The sequence below is a fragment of the Garra rufa genome, chromosome 6, assembly GCF_049309525.1.
Source record: "Garra rufa chromosome 6, GarRuf1.0, whole genome shotgun sequence".
Classification (NCBI taxonomy): domain Eukaryota; kingdom Metazoa; phylum Chordata; class Actinopteri; order Cypriniformes; family Cyprinidae; genus Garra; species Garra rufa.
In genome coordinates this window covers 45,045,637-45,066,489 of record NC_133366.1, presented here as the reverse complement: position 1 = coordinate 45,066,489, position 20,853 = coordinate 45,045,637, and the positions used below count along the sequence as shown (strand labels likewise).

The following is a 20,853-nucleotide window of genomic DNA, read 5'->3' as shown; positions in this document are numbered from 1 at the left end:
ACCAGTGGAGACATGCAAAAAGCTGGTCAGCAATTATAGGAAGCGTTTGAAGGCTTTTCTATTGATTATTGAGAAGGGTATGAATAATTTTGGACATGACACTTTTTGTTCAAATATAAATAAAAAAGGAGTAATATTTTTCCACAATGATGCCTTTTGTACATCGTCTTATCTTTTGAGAAAAGCCTGTGTCATTTCTGGTCAAAAAAAACTTGCTGGTTGAATAAAAGCAACTTTAAGTCAGAATTTCCCAGGGATATGGATAATTTCGGGCTTGACTGTATGTACCACAGAAATGTATAAATTACAAATGTATAAAGTACAAAAAGTGCTTTTCATGGTGTATTTGGGTGCACTTCACAAAATCTGTCAAAAAACATGTCCAGATCATATTTGACAACAAATTCAAGCAAAATTTCAGTTAAATTTCGCTTAAAAATTAACTGTTCTTGGACAATTACATTTTTTAAATAAAAATTAACATTTTGGACATTTGGACGCTTTCATGATAATTCAGCACATCCTCCCATTTCTCATAAGCATACAAAAATATACTGTAATATGAAAAATTTATACATTATACTTATACTATCAAACTGGGTAGAAATGAGCAGCATTTTTGAGAAGATTTTTTCAAGCAGCTACAAGAAGTTTCCTCACCTCTTTCTGGTGATATTTAATAGCCAGCTTGAGTTTGGCCAAGTCTCTGCACTCTCGCGGATCTAGCTCCTCGCTCTGGTCATCACGGTGATTGAGGATGGTCTCCAGCTCACGAGAGCTACGTGCCTGGTCCAGCAGGTCTTTAGCAAAGAGCTTACACTGTTGAGAAAGCTCCTCGTACTCTTGTCGAAACTCGTTCTCCACTTTACTAAGCTCCTTCAGTTCCCAGCCCAGTCTGAAGGCGGTTAGGATGGGATCCTCACTAGAGAGTGCGATGAGAGAGGGGCTGGCAAGCGCTTTATAGATATTGAGACGGGACCGAGAGTGACGTAAGCTGTCCACCTCAGAGCTGGACACACACTCCACACAGTCACAGCGGATCTGGTGCGGCCGAGGGATGGTGACTTTGCGTTGGACCAGGAGTTTGATGATCTCATAGTTGTTTGTGTGGGCAGCGAGCATGATGGGAGTGATATCAGGTGTGAACTCGGAAAACTGGGCGTCCATCATTAATGACGGAACCTGAGAAAGAGGGGACAAGAACGAAAGTGTGAAAAACACCTGCACAAGCTGCTGAGAGTCTATCAGTATGGCAATCCACCAACCCACACAGCATGTAAACACAAACTACACAGCGAAGCGGCAGAATACAGATGACTAGACGAGAGTGCAGCCAGCTCTCCTCATAGGAACTAAAAATCACAAATGAGCTCTGTAATATCCCAGCTGTTTGCTGCACCAGCCATGACATTAAATATGGAACAAACTGAGACTTTAGCTTGCCCCTGGGAGCTGTGGTTGCCAGAACTTTACTGTAAAAAAATACAATAGCAACATTTCACAGATTGAATTTACAGTGTAAAAAATTTACTGAAATTAATTGAAAATTTACTAAAATCTGATTTTATTTCTATAATATACAGACAACCACCTTAAAAACAGGTGATAAAAAGAAAACCACATGAAGAATCAAAATTAAAATGTGACTTGTTCTTTTTCACATAAAAATTTAACAGTATTTTACTGTAAAATTACATGAAATTTTTCACTGCATAGACTAAGGGAATTTATGTTTTAATTATAGCATATTTACAGTGTTTTACTGTTAATATTACAATCTTACACTACCTCTGAGTACAGGTAGAGCAGAATAGTTGATTAAACAAGTCGTCCAACAACTTTAGACAATTATAGAGGTCGACAGAGTGTTTTCACGACATATCATCAATCGGCCATATTGGTGGCACTGAATGCAACAATGCCACTGAACTGAACAAAACTTGCATATTGTGCTGAATATAGCTGCTGAAAATGATCAATTACTAATCGTTTGGACTGGGAAAAAACATTTAGAGTACTATAGACTGCCAACAGTTATAACAAATCAAAGAGAAGAGTGCAAAAATCTGAGGAATAAAAGGCTTTTGTGGTTGGCCAAATTGAACCAGGATTTCCAGGGCAAGGATCTTGACAACATTTGTGTTTGTTCTTATCATTTCGGGTCAGCTATTAAACTTTTACTTAGTTTGTCAAAATATTGTATCCTTTCCTGCTTACTAAGTCCTCATCTACATGATTTAGCAGCTTCCACGTGTTTTTTCCGTGGTTTAGACAGCATAAATTAGCAGAACAATCATCTTTAGTAGTATATTAACCATGCAATCCATGCTGTTGCTTACATCTGAGTATCACCAGTATGGCCACGCATCTGCTTAAAATTTGACCAAACTATGAGCAAATTTTGAGGTAAGTGCAAACCTTAGGCTTTAATATTTTAGCACTGGTGCATTTTAAAGCAAGACGCAACTGTCCAATAACAGTGAGACTTTTCAACTTCGCAAAGAACTTGTTTGCTTACTAATAATGTGCTGTATTTTTCCAGTTCAGTAAAAAAATTGTTTTACCACCCCGTAAAACCTGCAATGTACAAATTGAATGCATAAGTCCAAGCACTCAGGTTACACCGAAGCGCATCGTTCTGCATCTTTTCTTATGAAGACTTGCACAGATTTTATGCAATAAAAGGTTATAGCTAGGGTTGTAACGATATACCGGTCTATCGCGGTTTGAACGTGCACGATTATCATACCCTAAACATTTGCATATACCGATTTTTTAAAAAAATGAATAAAAAAATGAATTCTCACCCGCACATATGCAACTTACTTTCACTCGGCTGCTTCTCTCTGAATGCACTTGGCTGCTTTACACGTACACACACAACGGAGAAATGGCAGAGACAGAGATTAAATCTAATCTTCACCCCCCGCCGAAAAAAAAGTTTAAATCTGCACTATAGGAATACTTCGGATATTTAATAAAAACAAATGCGGGGTTGTCCTTGAGGGCAGATCCAATTTGCTAAAAATGTGGACACGAAGTGGCTGCAAAAGCAGGTAATACATTCAACATGTTTGACCATATCCACGGACACCATACCTCCGTGCAGATAAAGGTATGTTGCATTCATAACAAGTTATAAATTAAGGCCATGATGTAGAGGGAATCCCGGTGCACATGGAACATGGAAATTACAGTATAACGAGGATGTCATGTAAAACGCGCAATCGGATCGATAGATAAATCACAAGTAGATATGATATGTGTCTGTAAATATTAAAGGGCAAAGAGAGTGCTATATAAACAATCTGCTTGTTTCTGTATGTCTCTGAGGGGCGCCGTTTTATCTACTACATACTGAAGTATGCATGCATGACGCTATTTTATTTATTTATTTATTTTTGCGTCGACATAAACATGAACACCACCAGAGACGCTCGGAGAGAAAACTTTTAATAACATTTCCTAGTTTTATTTGAGAAAAAACATTGTCAAATACACTCTGAAACTATAAGTTCCGCTACAACCCGTCAAAATAAAAGTTCGATTTAACTTGAAGTTATGACAGAAATATATTAGCATTATACAATGTACTTAAAAGTAATACTAACAACAATAATAATATTATTTATAATAATGAATGTATTTAAACATTATTTTTAAGGAATATCATGTTTGTCTATGTTTTAACTATAGTATATCTCTGTTGTGCAGCACTTTGCCAAAAATAAAGTTTGGTCAATTTTTATTTGATAACATTTTAAAACATTTATTAAAATGTTGAAGAATTATTGTTTAATATATATCGTGATATCGTGAAACCATAAAACCATGATATTTTCTGAGACGATTATCATACCGTGAAAATCTCATACCATTATAAATCTCAACCAGCTATATAGAGATTTGTTAGTTACCTTTTTGAAGTCTGCGCTTACCATAAAGTTTCACAAATGGATCTCAATAGTGTTCAATGTCACAGGGCTCGCAATGCAAAAAAAAAAGAACATTTTGCAACAATAATTTAAAATCTATTTGTGACGTTACATTGACGTTTTTTGTGCAGCCATTTTATTCAATCTCAATTTGATTTCACTGTTATAGCTGCAAGTAGCAACGAACATAATAAATGATTCTTGAACTGGTTCTTTATAATAAGTCAATCAAAAAGATTCAACAAACAGCTTCGAACCCGTTGCTCCCTCTGACACGTGTATCTAGTGCTTTTGAATCAGACTCAGTGAATGGATCGTTCTCAGCCATTACTGAGTTCACAACTGACTCCCACACTGGAGTCATTTTTTTTCATAATTAAAGGTGTGTAATTAAAGCTATGTATCACAGCATATTTTGATGTAATAAATGAATTGCTTTATTATAAAATTCTAATTGCTTAAAAGAGCACGAAATAATGAGGTTTTTTTTTTTATCAGCTTTAGAATAGAATAGAATAGAATAGAATAGAATAGAATAGAATAGAATGGAATAGAATAGAATAGAATAGAATAGAATAGAATAGAGACTAGAATGGATATGGAAAACAGACCAAAGACACAATACCCACGTAAGAGGGAGTAGCCAAGACTGGAGCTTTATATTTGATGCTTATTTTTAAAGATGAAGAAGAAATGTGTACTTGACAGTAATGAGAATTGGTTAAAACATAGACACTTCCAGAACATGATGTTAGACAGTCCTTAGACCCGCCTCCTCTGTCTTTCACTCCTCCCCTCACAAACACAGATGCTACACGGGAGCATGAAAGATGAACCATGAGAGAAAGACTGTTTACAACATGAGTGAACAGAAAAAAACAGTGATGATGGAGGAGAACTGCATATACATCATGCCGTCCTTGCAGCTGTGTGCCGTGGAGGCAGATGAACTCTGTCAGAGAGATGAACCACAAGCCAGTTAGAGCCTTTCCTCTCTTTCACCTCTCCTTCTTTCTGTCTTTCACCCCAATTGTACCTTTTCTCGCCATCCATCACATCCAGACTCATTCAGATGCTTTACCACGAACCATTGTGTAATTCCTTGCTTTTTTATCCTGATTGTTTACCTCTGTTTTGGAGTCAAGGTCTGTACTTTCAAGAGCAGATGACTGAGCGTAAACACATGAACACACACTTAAAAGCATATCATATGCATAACAATATTAATTCATTTTTAAGTGCCAGTATATGACCCATACTCAATCTTATAATAAAGACAGCCATATCTGCCATGAGAACATTATGGAAATATGATTTGTGGTACGTCGGTGTTACAAGCCAGCGAGTGAGTAAGTGAGGTTTGCAAACGCATTTTATTTTGAGATTTATTTTCAGTCCATTAGTATAACAGTCCTCCCCCAGAACTCCCAAGTGGCTGCAAGGGTTGCTATAGTGATAGCAATGCAAAATAGCCCATGCTCTGTGAACGGCGGGCACATGGTACATGGGCTAGATTCCAATTTAGGCCCCACGGCACTTCCCGCAACAATCTCACTTGATGTATCTGCACCACCGGAGTTCACTTTAGAAAAACAAATAACGAAGCAAAAAGAACAAACCTTGCTACCGGCTTTATTTCCCCTAATGCTTGTTCACTGTAACATCAAAAGTATAGGAACCCTGTGCCTCTCTCTTCTGAACAGTATTAGTGATGTAGCACTTCACTTCATAAAAGTGTGTACGTCTAATCCAGAGGGAGCAACAATGCTACCTGGAGCTACCCTGGAAATCCAGAGGTCTCGCGAGAGCACAATTTGAATTGTCTCTGCAAGACACTCTGGCATCAAGCAATGATGCACGTTACTGCATTACGTAAGCAGTTCTGGGAACCAATCAAATCGGTGTATCTGATGTAGGCGGGCCAGAGGCGAGCTAAGATGATGACGACAGAGCTGCGACGCCTGGAATCATTTAGTAAACATTGAAAGACACCAGTTGTTTGAAACGGCTTTGGCCGCTACAATGAACGAGTTAGACTTGGCTTTTCATATAAAAGAGGAACAGAAAACCGCGCTCGAATCGTTCCTTTGCAAGAAGGACGTTTTTGCAGTTTTGCCGACTGGATACGGCAAGAGTTTAATCTATCAGTTCACACCGTGTATTGTTGTGATTGGTTGTGGTGTTATCCAATTGCGTGCAGTGAGAGTTTCAAATGCATGCTTGGTGCCGCCCCTCAAGTTAGGTCATTTTCATTGCTCGATGCCAGACCCTTAATCTTAATAGATTAGGGTCTGGATTTTTTCCAGGCTAACCTGGAGCTGCATAAACATCATGTCTGCTCCTCTGCAACTCAGTCAAGCTGTAGAATAATAATAGAGTTACAAAATGAATTATCTGTCCACGTCTTTACTCTATTCCAGGGTTTCCCAAAAATGTTGCATCTGTACTCGAGACGTAATTTTTGGTTATCTTATGGTTCTCTGATGTTGGTTTATGATCACATGACACACAAGTAAACAGATAATCTTTCTAGAAATTAAGGATTTTGAGGAAAACATTCCAGGATTTTTCCCCATATAGTGGATTTTAATAGTGGCCAATAGGTTTAAGGTCCAAACTGCAGTTTCAATGCAGCATCAAAGGGCTCTACACAAACCCAGCCTAGGAATAAGGGTTTTATCTAGCAAACGATCTGTCATTTAAAAAAAAAAAAAAAAACTATATATATATATACTGTATATATATATATATATATATGATACAATGGGGCTGAAGGCACACTCTAAGAAAACAATGTGCTTTTCACTGTGCCCAAAGTGTATGATATATACATTTGTATTGAACATTTATGGAGCAACAGATTGTTTACCAATCTTATAAATATATGAGGTGGCAAGGGGTAAAAGGCACACAGTACTTTAGCTCAAATAATGTTTTTTTAATAATCTCTGAGTTAATACTTGTTCAAAACAATCACTTTTGTAAAGTTTGTAGTATTTTATGCTTATTTTGCGAAATTCATTTTTGTTCAATAAATATATGTTAAAATATATTTTAAAATACAGAAACAAAATCATTTTAAAATGTAAAGATACTGAAACCATTGAAGTATATCCCATAATAATTTAATATAAATTTACAGTAGTAACAACAAATGATATTTTATTATGATGATTAATAGCATGTTTTTAAATATGATGGTTTCATTTTAAACATGGTGATTATCTTTAAGATGGACACATAATATATGATATTTACCATCTGAATCTAACAGTGTCATGTCAACAAATAGAAAAGTCAGCCTTCTATTATTTATCATGTTAATTATTCTGCATTTTAGCCCCAACAGCAGGGGTGCTTTTTACCCCAAATACCATACTTTTACATATTATTTCGTTATTTAAAAAACTTTGTTTTAATTATATTAAACAAAACTGAAAATCATTAAGAAGACTTTTGTCTCAAGATACTGTATATTCAAGATTTTTAGTGATTCTCATTTGCTACTTAAATACCATTTTTAAAAACATCAAATATTAGATCAAGTAAGCACAGAATCGACTTTCTGCTGCTGCCCACGATCGCGTCAAGCATCAACCAAAATTGCATGTGTATCTTGAAAAACGAATGTTTTGGAAAGTGCTACGGCCATCTAGTGGTTTATTGGAAAATAATATTTAGCCACGTGATACCCTACTTTTTAACCACAAATGCTCATTTTGCACTAGCTTTGCGATGAGCATGCGCGTATTCACGCATTGCGTAATCATGCTGGAAAGGTCACTGGTGATTAGTTCTTTGTTACTGTACTTTGGTTAGAGTGAAAAAAACAAATTTTCTCCTCCAACTTCAAAATTGTCTGAAATCATTGTTTGTGTTTGCCTTTCTTTGCACATTTGCTTTGTAAACACTGGGTTGGTATGCGTGACCTTTACAATGTGATTATGTAATGCATGAGGTCGAGCTAGACAAGCATTTGTGGTTAAAAATTATATAATTTCTTAATTTTTTTATATAAAATGACAGATTAATTTATTTTTGACTGAAGAAAGACATAAACATCTTGGATGACAGGGGTGACTAAATTATCAGGAATTTTTTATTCTAGAAGTCAACTAATTCTAACAGAAAATGTTTCCCAGTCTATTTTTAGGCCTGTGCAGTTCATTTTAATAGTCTAATGTTTGATTTTTGTGACATTTTGTCTACTTGAGTATGTGAACAATGTAAAATCTAACTGAAATCGCAGTTCCTTAACATAATGTTTAGGGACCACATGTGAGGCATCCTGTTAATAACCTCAAACAATGAGTTTGACTCATCCCTCGTTGTTCATAAGCAAATCGAAATGTTTTTATAGTAAAGCCTGCAGCATTTTCTGTATAACCAAAGCTCTTAAAGACCTTATGAATTACTAGACAAGCTCAGATTTCTTTTCTGTGTTGACTTATTATCTATTGAAACAGGAAATTAGGGCGTGACACATTGAAGAGCCAATCGTTTTTAGTTTAAAAGAATAATTTGACATTAGGTTGACATGTCAAAAAAAATGATATTCCATTAAACACTCACAAAACAACTCTGCTTGCTCAATTTACATAATTAAAATACACTAATGCAGTACAGTTCTTGAACATGCTGTCACAATTTATTTTTACGCCATGCAATCTGTCTAAATTTGTACAACAGAAGTTTACTCAACCCAATAATCCTTTGCATTAACATTTTTCATTGGCAGTAACACTGCATTACTGAAACTGGGCATAGTTTCCAGCAGGCTTTGCATGGGACTGGCTGGGGAGAGTAAATGTTGGAATAAAGCTTTATTCAATGTGTTTTCTTAGCAAAATGAGAAAAGTTGGAGGTTTTTAGTGTTTAATGATCAGTTATTAGTGGAGTAAAGTTTATATTAGAGTGGTGATTTTATGGCGACGAGTGGAAGTTGAGTTAAGCTCCTAGTTCACCTCAAGAACATATGACTTGATAAAGTATAAATAGATCAGATTGTTTAGATCTCACATGCTACCTGTGAGTGAGTGCATTAGGTCAGTCATTCCCAAAGGCGGGGTCCCGACCCACAAGTGGGTCGCGGGAAATATTGTATGGGTCGCCAAGTCGAGCACTATTTTTCAGTGCGCTATATACTCTTGATTAAAATATATATGTGTAGTTCACCTATTAGCCGCACGAGGGTGCTCGTTGTTTTCTTCTTCTGCTTTCTTTTTTTTGTTGTTGTTCTTTAGCTGCTGCGCTCTGCATCGCCTGTTTCATACTCCGTCTGCAGTGCGTATGCGTTGCGTATTTTTTTCCGCACCCATATGTTAACGGATTGGAGCGTTCACACTGCACGCGGTTGCAGTCCAGCAGTGCGTCCCAGAAGCAGTGCGTTTGCAGCAGAGCAGCGATCATTTCGGCAGAGTCTATTTTTTGCTGTGCTGCAAGCGCTGCATGTGCTGAATTAAAGTGACAGCGCATTGTTCGCTGTAAAAATGAACATGGATTGACACGAAAATGTCCCATAAATGCATATAAATGAAGTCCACTTTTTCACAGTCAACACGTGGCTTTTTGGCTAGGTTTAAAATAAGGAAAAGTGCAGTTTTAAAGAAAAAGGCAACATAATACGTGCACTTGTCCAGGCAGAAAAGTTCTTTAAAGCATTGTTTTTAATAAAGATTTAATGCGAAAGAAAAGCATGACTGTTTCTGTCTGTGGTAAGTTTTAATTAAAATATTTTTTGATAGCCCAATTTCAATTAGAAAAGGAAGCTATAGCCTCCCTATGTTGTGTTTAAATGTGTTGCAACTTGCTTGAGCAACTTAATATACAAATCTAGAAGTCAAGTGCATTGAATAATATGTTGTTTTTTATTGAGTTTAAACGTGAAAATGTCTGTTACTGTATTAGTGTACTGTGATAAAAGAGGATCACAATGCTGAAAAAGCACTTGTGGATTTGAAATCAAAATAACGGATAAATATTGTGTTTGTGGTAAACAGCATTTTCTGCAAATCTGCATTTTACTTGAATAAAAAAAAATGTGCTTTGTCAAATATCTGTATCTCTTTTAAATAGTTAAGTGGAAGCATGACCTTAAAAATGGTCACACATATTTTGTTAATGCATAAATTCTCTTCGTGATATATGAACTATATGGGCTTAATGTTTATTGGGTCACAAGGATTTATCGACTTTAAAATGTGGGTCCCCAGAAAAAAAGTTTGGGAAACACTGCATTAGGTGAGGTAAACAAAAAACTCAAGCGCTATTACGGAACCACTCTCCACAGCTAAATTAAGTTCAGCAAAGTAATTATATTTTTAAGTGCAAAGGTTTCTCAATGGAATTGCTGTATATAAAAAAACGATTTAAAAAATAATTGAATGAGTTTCTGCAGAATCTGCATTTCCTGCTCAGCTTTACATCTGCTATTCACCTGTAGATGAGAGCGATTCTATACGCATCATTGATTCTACTTCTTAGAAAGAGGCATTCATAACCTCAAGTGCTGATAAATTCATAGTGATAGATTTTGTTCGCAGTAGCTTCCTTCTGGCACCATGCTGTACAAATCGAACCTCGGTTCACAGTGAATACCGCTGTCACATGCCCTTTTTCTGTGTATGTTAGCAGAACTGGCTTGAAGTTACATTCCCCTTCATCCTCCACTGGCCGCCAAATCAAGCATGCCACAAAACTCGATCTATGAGAATACAGGAATGCAAGCTTTACAGGTTAATCTTACCCTTGAATGAGGGGAAAGATTAGAGGATAACAAAATGCAATCCAATAAAGATTTGTCGTGCTACGTGAGGTGAAAATCAAATCGGAAAGATAAATCTCTGCCATCTCATCTTTTTTATTAGCTTTGGAACACCCACTCATCCGAACACATGCACATAGAGTACAACCACAAATATGAACAGTTCCCACCTGCATACACACTGTTCACACAAACAGCGATATGGCATTGCTGAAGTAGGAAGACACTGACAATATGCAACACTATTTATATGTACTGTGTCCTTAATAGGTGCAGAGCGCTGGGAATCAAGAACTGTGGTTGTTATTCAGAACAGGTCCTATTTTTTTTATACAAGTACTTGAATGAAATTATGTTAATGACATTTAGTGCCATTGCCGATCACAAAGTTCATTCTATTACTGAAAGTTTCTGTTGAGTTGTTTTTTAAGCATGAATCAGATGTACAAAAAGATTCTCTTGAATCAGTTATTCTTTTTAAAGAATCAGTCAGAAATAAAAAGTAATCTCCAACTGATTTATTAGGTTAAACTGTTTAAGCAACTTGCTTTTAGAACCAGTCAGAGACTTACTGGCTTACTGCGCATTGAATCGTAATTATTTGAGGAAGCCTTTTTTACAATAATTTTTACAACGATTACAGTTTTGTTTGTTCATTTTTCTATTTATGTCTATTTATGTATTTGAAAACCGGACAAAAAGACAAAGGTACATGTACAATCCCATGCAACAATGTGAATGACAATTAAATAATAAGAAAAATTATTAAAAGTTGTTCATTATATACAGTACCTAGAAACAATGTATCTTACGCTTATTACAAAAAAATGCATATGTAATGTGACTTATTAAATATAACTATTAAAAATAAAATAATTAGTAATAGTAATAATAGTATTATTGCAGTGGGCAGTTTAACTGTTCAAGACAAACAAGGGACTCATGAACAACTATCACTAAAAAAAATACAGCTGTGGATCATTCAGGTAAAAACACAGTATTAAGAATCAGGTGTATGTAAACTTTTGAACAGGGTCATTTTTATAAATTTAACTATTATTTTCTCTTGTGGTCTATATGTAAACATCTTTTATGTGAAATATTCAGGCCAGTACTAAAAAAAAAAAGCATTTTTATGTGGTTACTGATGTGACTGGAGTTTGTCATGAGTTTGCAAAGATTAGGAAATTTGGGTGTGTATTATTAGTTTATTCCAAAAATTTAGGCTGAATTTAGATTTGACTTGATCACTGTTTCTAGAAATATACAGTTGAAGTCAAAAGTTTGCATACACCTTGCAGAATCTGCAAAATGTTAATTATTTTACCAAAACAAGAGGGATCATACAAAATGCATGTTATTTTCTATTTAGTAGTGACCTGAATAAGACAGTTCACATAAAAGACATTTACATACAGTTCACTAGAAAAAAAATAGTTGAATTTATAAAAAAAAAACAATTTATATTGTTTTGTGATAGATGATGATGAGTTCTTTGTTTGTCCTGAACAGTTAAACTGTAAAAAAGTGAGTAATAAAATTATCTTATAGTATAAAATACAATGCTAATATTTACTTTTTCATAATTTTCTTTCTTACACATTAATTTTTTATATTTTTAAAATTTTAAAACCTAAAACCAAAAATTTTATTTTGGCAGGTTGCCAGCAAGTAAGTACACACACTGAGAGTTTTAATGCTGCCAAGTGAAGTGTGTCAGTAAATGAAATGTCACGGTTTTGCGTTTTTTTCTGAAACCGGTAGCGCATAGTCAAGATTTATGCTTTCAGTTGACATGGAAATCTTATACAGTATTACAATAAGTTAATAGTTAATATTGCATTACCAACTATTAACCATGTTGGTATGCAAATGAACGTTCTGAACTTATTTACCCAGTGCATTTTTTACTCTACCCTTTTGCCGGAAAAAGCTCACCATGACTCTCTGATTGGTGGAATTTTATTCACAGCATCATGAGAAATGTAGTTTATCACCAGGAATTCCTCTGTTAGACACAATTCTTAGAAAAATAAGCTAAAATAATGTAAAATTATGGCTTTAACAACAGAACATACAGTTGAATAACAACTTTGGAGCTCACAACTGGTCTATTTCGAAAGGCTTCTAAGTTATAGTTAAAAATCAATTTCCCTATGGAGAAAATGAACGGAATCTTTACCTCTGAAACCCGATTTTTGCATTCCATAAAGCTTAAAATGTGCTATGATTGGCTATGATTGTGTCACATTGTGTTGCGCACCAGTTTTCAGTGTGGACAGGCAAATTACTTGCCGCAAGAAAATCGGTGCGTTGCACCTGGTTAGTATACAGTAAACACAGCTTAATAGATAAGTATGGCTGGTCACTAGCATATGTTGTGTTGGTATCCCTTTAAGGCTTTTTAAGTACCTCATCCAAATATTGTCAGATCAAGCCAAGGCTAGAAAGCATAAACCAGCCTGAACCACAATAGAAATTGCTACTAGTGCTACTAGTCTCTTTTCAACAGGGAAATGCAACACACATACATACCTGTTTCTCTCCACTGGGTTTCCTGTGGGACAGCAGTAACTCTACGGCTCCCACCACTTCTTTGCGGATGGCATAGAGCAGAGCGTCTCCAGTGTTTACTCCGTGATCCAGAAGCAGCTCCATCACCTCAAGATTCTCATTCTCAATAGCGATTAGCAGCGCACTGCGGCCCAGTGGATCCACACAGTTCACATCAATGTTGTAATAGACCTCTGCCTCACGTAGTGCATGCTGAACACCTGCATAGTCGCCCTTTTCCACGGCCAAAAGGAACGAACGCTCCTCTGGAGAAAGCTCTACCTCCGCCCGGACGATCTGTAGAGGGATTCGGTCCCGGTACGGAGAGTAGCTGCTCTTTTTGTAGTATAGATGTGACATGGGATTCATGATGGATGCTGGTAGAAGAAAAAGCAGAGATTAAGAAGCTGTAATAATTTCTGTAATAAAACATTCGCTAACAAACAGGAAATGGGCACTTGATAAACAGTGAGTCAGCTTTTGGCAGTGGGACTAGTACGTACATTTATAAATTAAATATCTTAGCATTCCACAGAAGTAATTTTGATGATGTTGAAATGCATTAAGATATGCTTTTTGAAGTTTAACCTGAGGAAAATTCAATCAGAGATAAAAAGAAGTGTACTTGTAGACGGATATGAGAAATTAATAGATGAACATAATGTTCACTAGATCTACAAAAAGACTTGCTTGAAATTACTTTTTAATAGGTTTCCAGAAGTGACTGTTGCCTCAAGTCATTTTTCTTAATGGCCACAATGTGGTCACAAGCAGCAGCTATCTCTGTTATTATGTTCAGTCATCAAACTGTGGTGCCAGTAATTCTGCTAGTCCACAACCAAAGCGCTATTTGCTACACTATCAAAATAATATAAGAAAATACAGGTGTGTGTGTGTGTGTGTGTGTGTACCTGGTATTCATCACGTTGTGGAGACCAAATGTCCCCACAAGGATAGGAATACCAGTAAATTTTGACCTTGTGGGGACATTTCTCAGGTCCCCATGAGGAAACAGGCTTATAAATCATGCACAATGAATTTTTTTGAGGAAGTAAAAGTTTGCACAATCTCCTGTGAGGGCTAGGTTTAGGTGTAGGGTAGGTGTAGGGCGATAGAAAATATGGTTTGTACAGTATAAAAACCATTACGCCTATGGAATGTCCCCATAAAACATGTAAACCAGTGTGTGTGTGTGTGTGTGTGTGTGTGTGTGTGTGTGTGTGTGTGTGTGTGTGTGTGTGTGTGTGTGTGTGTGTGTGTGTGTGTGTGTGTGTGTGTGTGTGTGTGTGTGTGTGTGTGTGTGTGTGTGTGTGTGTGTGTGTGTGTGTGTGTGTGTGTGTGTGTGTGTGGAAACATTATGGTGTTTTCACACTCTTTTGTCACATTTATTAAGGGGAAGTAATTTAGAAAAAGGTGAAAAGTTGATATTTTATAGTTATGTCATTTGAGAGCTGAGTGCAGTGATAATTTGAATCATTATCACCTTCTTTGTTTTACTGATATTTACATAATTTGGTCTGTCTTTAAGGGCACTCTGATATTTATACAGAGAAGAAGTGTCTGTTAGACGAGTAGAAGGATTAATTCTGTGATTTGAATACAAATCATATTTAAGTCTTAAAGGTGACATATCATGAAAACCTGACTTTTTCCTTGTTTAAGTACTATAAATGAGTCCCTGGTGTATCTACCAACTCAGAAACGGTAAAAAAGGACAGGCGGAGTATTATCAGAAATGAGTTCCCAGCTAGTTTAGCATTTGCACATGTGCTGCGTGGTATTACTGCTCCTGCTTCAGCCTCATTACGGCAGCAAACTTCCTTGACTATTACGCCGGAATGGGAGTGTAGTTCCTAATCTTATCAGCCTAGAAAATTGAAGCTTTGCATTTCCACCGGTCTTAGTACACGATATAACTACAGAAGAGTCAAGTTTTTAATAGGACAAATATGGAAACTCGTTGGTCATTTTTGAACGTGATGCTATTGGTCTAATAGGATTCAATGATCTATGCTAAGCTATGCTAAAAGTGATATCGCCAGAACAGGAGAACGGCTGAATGGATTTCAAAACGGTAAAACTCAACTTATTAACTCGGGGGGAGTTGGAGAATGAGCCTATTTCCAAAAAAAAGTGGAGTGTTCCTTTAATATACACATTTCCACCCACAGCGTGCCATTATGTTTTTGCAAGCGACAACGGTGATGGCAAAAGTTAGATCAAAGCATGCTAACTGTTCTGTCATTGGCTGCACAGACGAGCACAAAACACTATTTAAAGTCCCAGCCTTAGAGGAGACAAGAAAGTATTTATTTATTTACTGTATATGACGCTGCTGCCACACAGATCTAATATAAACATGCAATTTCTTTCCCAGCTGTTCGCCTTCACAGACATAACCGACTGTTTTTGTAACTCATTTGTGTTTTTAACATATATTTGTGTGTATTTGACAGTTTAGGCGCAATAAGACATGAAAGAGAACTTAGCTTAGTACTCATATGCCACGTGACAGCCGCTTTCTGCGTGCATGCTTCATATGTGTGCTCTCAGAAAACCATATATCAGAAGTTTAAACTTCTCATGGTTTAAAATGCATGATTTTTGTGCGATAGACATGACAATCAAAACCAAACAGATGTGTTTTGGCAGAGTATCTGAGGTACAAGCTGTACAGGCACAGCTCTATTCTGGAAAAGAGGGAGGGGAACATTTGCATTTAAAGAGACATGCATGAAAATGTTTCTGCTTCCACTCAAAATAGGCATTTTCAAAATGATATAATAAATGATCTGTGAGCTGAAACTTCACAGATGCATTCTGGGTACACCTGAGACTTATATTACATCTTGTAAAAATAGGCATAAAAGGTCACCTTTAAAGCTGCATTAATTGTTTTGCAATTTTTAAATTAGCTGAGGATATTTTGAATCATAAATCAGTCAAATCTTATAAACCCATTTATTTGTTCAGATTTCTGCAAGCTACATTGTTGCACCAGTAGGTGGCGACAAATGTTTATGACAAATTCCTGCATAATCCTGTCTTCAAATCTACTAGAAACTCCAGAAAGCATTTTCACCACAAATGGCACTAATCCCAAGCATTAATCTATTTCATTAATGATGCATTATAATCTCTCAGATCAACAAAGTAGGCTGACAGCATAAAGGGCTTTCTCCTAAACTGACCAATCAGAATGGATATTTGCTTCAGAGTTGCATCCCTCCATAAACATAACCAATCACTGTCAGAGGTTAACCATTCAAGCCAAACAACTTTCAGTATCACTTTAGAACATCACCAAACCCCTTTGATATGAAAACAACAGGTGAAAAGAAAATTAAAACATACTGATAAAATCCAAACGAATTAAGGCTCATACAGCCCTGCTCGAAAATTTGTGAACCCTTTAGAATTGTCTATATTTATGCATAAATATGGCCCAAAACAATCAGATTTTTCGCACAAGTCCTGAAAGTAAACAAAAAGAGCCTAATCAAACAAAAGAGAAAAATATTTATTCATTTATATCATTTATTTATTAAGGAAAATTATCCAATATTACATATGTGAATCTCAGGGTGAAACTAGAATCTAAACAGTCGACAAACTTTCAAGCATCACTGTATTAATGGAACTACTTCTGCTCATTTATGACCACAAGTCTGGGTACTCAGACAGACCAAAAGTCAGACTGTCTACTTGAATCAATTACTTTTATTTTTAGTTGTTAGAACAGCTAATTAAGCATACTAGATATGTTTGGACAAAATGTGCGGTTTTCAATTGGATTTGAGTTTAGTCAATAATACTGTATTTATACACACATAAAATTTGTAATGAACATTATTTTCAGCTTAAACGTCAATGGGCCGTATTTGGCAATGCTTTTGAAATGATTTGTAAAATCATTTTGAAGTGAGATTAGTAGGAGAAGCCTCTGAATATGCCTTACTAGTGTTATTCCTGTGGGTGTAGTTTGCAAAACTTGGCTGTTGGCTCCATGTAAACAGTGCTTTACGGTTACTTTCGTCACATCCTTCCCATGGTATTCCTAGTATCTTGACATGGAATTGTATATATGGTCTGCTTGTACATGCAGTATTGGTGAGCAGTACTAAACATTAAACACTTATTGCGGTTGCCTGCTAGGCTGTTATTATGGTAATGCACTTAAGAATGTGTTTCTCATTCATTTATACAGAGGGGTGAAATTATTGTTGTGGTAATTCACAGCTTTTCACAGATGCGGCCCATAAACTCAACCTAGATTATGCCTCAAAGGTAACTCCACATAAGTGGCTGCTTTCTTTGGTCAGGGCACTAATTTCTTAGCTTTTTCTGCTTTCTCTGCATTGATAACATGCAATTTAGTGTTACTGGTCAGCAAACCAGTGGAATATTTAAAGAGATCTACCAGTTTACCAGCAGTTTTGACAGTTCATCTCAACTCATTCCAAAGTGTGCCGATCAGCAAGCAAAAAATATCCCACTAATTTCAGAATAAATGAGAAGACTTGAGTAATTACAGTGATTGACTCTGTGATGATGTTGCGTCTTGCTTTGATCTTCGTCTCTGAAGAAGACGAACAGACACACCAGGTGGCGTCTTCCATATGGTCTCGCTTCAACTGACACCACACATGCACACACACACTTATCAGCACACTCAGACTCATTAGCACCCAATTCACACTTTGCACTGAATTTTATATTATGGGGTCTAACCGGTGTCTAATAGATGCAGATCCCCTCTAAGATGTTATGTTATCTATAATGCTGATGTTTTTTTTGTTTTGTTTTTTTTTTCACAGGGGAACTACAGTAAGACCCAATGACTTAATTTATTAGCATTCTTTCAGCTCGTCAATTTCAATATTTATACATCTATGGATTTTGTGTAGATTTTTTTTGTGTGGGGTTTTTTTTTTTAGTCACTTAAAATCTAGGGATGCATCGATACCAACTTTTTCAAAACTGATCCAAAACCAAAATTCAGAATAGCGGCCAATACCTATCCAATACCATTTTGTGACATCACATTCCGCTTTTGGTTTGTTTAGATCTTATATGTCCATTTTGCATTGATATATCAGCCAAATTGCACCAGAGTTTGTTTGGAAATAGACCAAGACCCCCTGAAATGGTAGGTCTCCTCTGCTTGATGGTGTGTACCAAAGTTTGCATGGTCACCAAAGTCACTTATTTAAATGAACTGCACTAACAAAGCAATCGCACCAGAGTTCGTTTTAATTGAACCAAACCTGCCAAGTGTGAACACACCTTTACAGTTGACCTCAAGGTAGGCTGAAATGATTATTCAACATTATGGACAACGGCGATAATAAAATATTGTCGACAAAATAGTCGTTTGATCTCATTTGACCACATGTAAGAGCCTGAAATAATGTGGTTTGAGTGGAGTGGCGCTGTAGCGCAAGACTGTAATTCAGCTCTCCTGGATGCAATAAAACAGAAGAAGAGACACACAGTGCTTATGTCGGAGTGTAAATGCAGCCAAAAAAAGTTCCAGTGAGCTCTAGTGGTAACTTATCTTCAGCTATTCTTTTTAATAGTTATATTTTAAGTATTTCTGAATGGAATTTACATAGTTGATGTCAAATTTGCATATATGTGATTATCATGATTCCTCAATTCAATTGAGTACTCAATAAAAAAAAAAAATCCTCAGTTGCACTTGCCCATGTTAAGAAACTGGCTAAATACTGGAAGTGGTGCATTCTATGAATGAGAATCCATGCTAATTATTAGTGCGTTTTCCAAGGCTGCATGACATATTAAACCAATTTAAAAAATGATAATAATATACCACAGCGCATAACGTTATTGTGAATTCACAAATGCTACAATTCAAATAAATAAATATATACGATGCAGGTTTCATATATGTGCTTTAAATATTTACATGCATGTAGGTTATGTATGTGCGTCTCAGAGCAGCTCCGTTCACAATAAACGCTGCTCCATTATTTACATGTGTGGAACGTCTCAAAGTGAATCTCTACATATTGCTGAGTTTGGGTTTATTATAACGTTCATCTGGGAACGCAACGTATATCATTTCATCAGATTTGTAAGGTAAATCGTTTATAAACCTATGCAAACACAGCAGAATACATCAATATCTTTCTTGATATGCTAACTGTTCATCGTGATTTAAAAATAAAAGTTTAAACCCTCGAGTTTACACGTATCCACAAATTCAAGAAATTACAGTGGCTGTAGCATTTCTGTAAAGTAAATGGCCAAACATTAAAGATTAAGTGGACATTTGAATTAAATGTTTAGTCAATATTAAACAAGTATTAGATTGTGCAGTGAAATGTAAAAACAATCGTCACTCCGTTGGTGCCCTCTGCAGTCATTACTTATAATGCAAAATGTACATTAGTTCTATTGTTTATAATACATTATGTATTTATGTTTTGTTCAATAAAACCATATGATTACTTGCTTTTCATACTTTATTTGAACAAATAATTATTGCAACAATTTCCCCCCACCAAACCCGCCACATGCTTTAGGTGGTCTGTTAAAACTCAATAGGCGAGACAGACGCGGATTCCCGCTGTAACTTCACCTGCTGGTGTCGCTGTTGAACAATGTCTCTTTAGAAAAACAAGTGATTTATACACTTTTTTAATGTTATATTTTGTAATATTGGCATTGTTTGATTTTTGTACAAAAAATTTTGTCCTCATCCAATATTTTGAGGAGACACTGCCTCCCTTGCCTCCTAAGAGGAAACATCCCTGGATTATGTATAACTCAGTATTTTAACTACAGTAGTTGTAAAAGCTGAATAATCGATCAAAGCCTACTCATTAATGAGTGAAATATTTAATAATCAGTCGAGTAATCATTCTAATAATCGCTAGTTTAATCGATTATCAAAATAATCGTTCATTGCAGCCCTACCTCAAGGACACATTCAGATCTGCCTCCTTTTAATCAACAACCAACAGATAAAACGTCAGTCTGTACCAAACAAGTCTCAACTTTTCTTTTTCTGAGTTCTTTTTCTCAACATCTCTAAATATCCACACAATGTTAATCCTATGCTGGTGAACACATCAGTGCACTTGCCCCCACTGCAGCTGGTACACCCACACAGCTTTCTGCTCCTTAATGCTAATTTTTAGATACTGGATAGGCACATGGTACAAGCGAACCTTTCCAGGATCAGTGCTGTTTTCAAAATGGATCCTGGTTGCTTTTTGGGAATAAAACAAAACTGTGTGTGCTGGTTTTTCTGACTGAAAGCAGATGACATAATTGCAGAGCATGCTTATGATAAACAGTGCACTTTTGATTATCATTAGCATTGGTGTGGACCCTGATATAGTTATCGTTCTTGGAGTGAACAGGCCTTAAGTTTGCAATTTTTTTTGGGGGGGGGGGGGGGCACTGTATATCCTATCTATAGGCAGCCAAAGAAAGCAATTCCTACTTCGGCCTTCTTTTACTTTCATGTGATTGCTTTACAGTATAATGATTTCTAACAATCGATGACCCTTCCTATAAACTTTACCCTGCTTCTAACCCTGAGGAGAAGATAAAGACAAGGCAAGAGTTTGA

General features: G+C 36.2%; 1 protein-coding gene across 1 annotated transcript in view; it reads right to left on the bottom strand.

Moving 5' to 3' along the window:
- The window catches only part of trpc5a (transient receptor potential cation channel, subfamily C, member 5a), an 82,390-nt gene that overhangs the window by 39,120 nt on the left and 22,417 nt on the right, over window positions 1-20,853 (bottom strand). The window contains exons 3-4 of the mRNA XM_073842667.1: window positions 13,333-13,628; window positions 661-1,182 (exon numbers count right to left, since the gene is read on the bottom strand). Of these exons, the coding sequence (XP_073698768.1) occupies window positions 661-1,182; window positions 13,333-13,628 (818 nt within the window). The remainder of the gene's footprint in view (window positions 1-660; window positions 1,183-13,332; window positions 13,629-20,853) is intronic.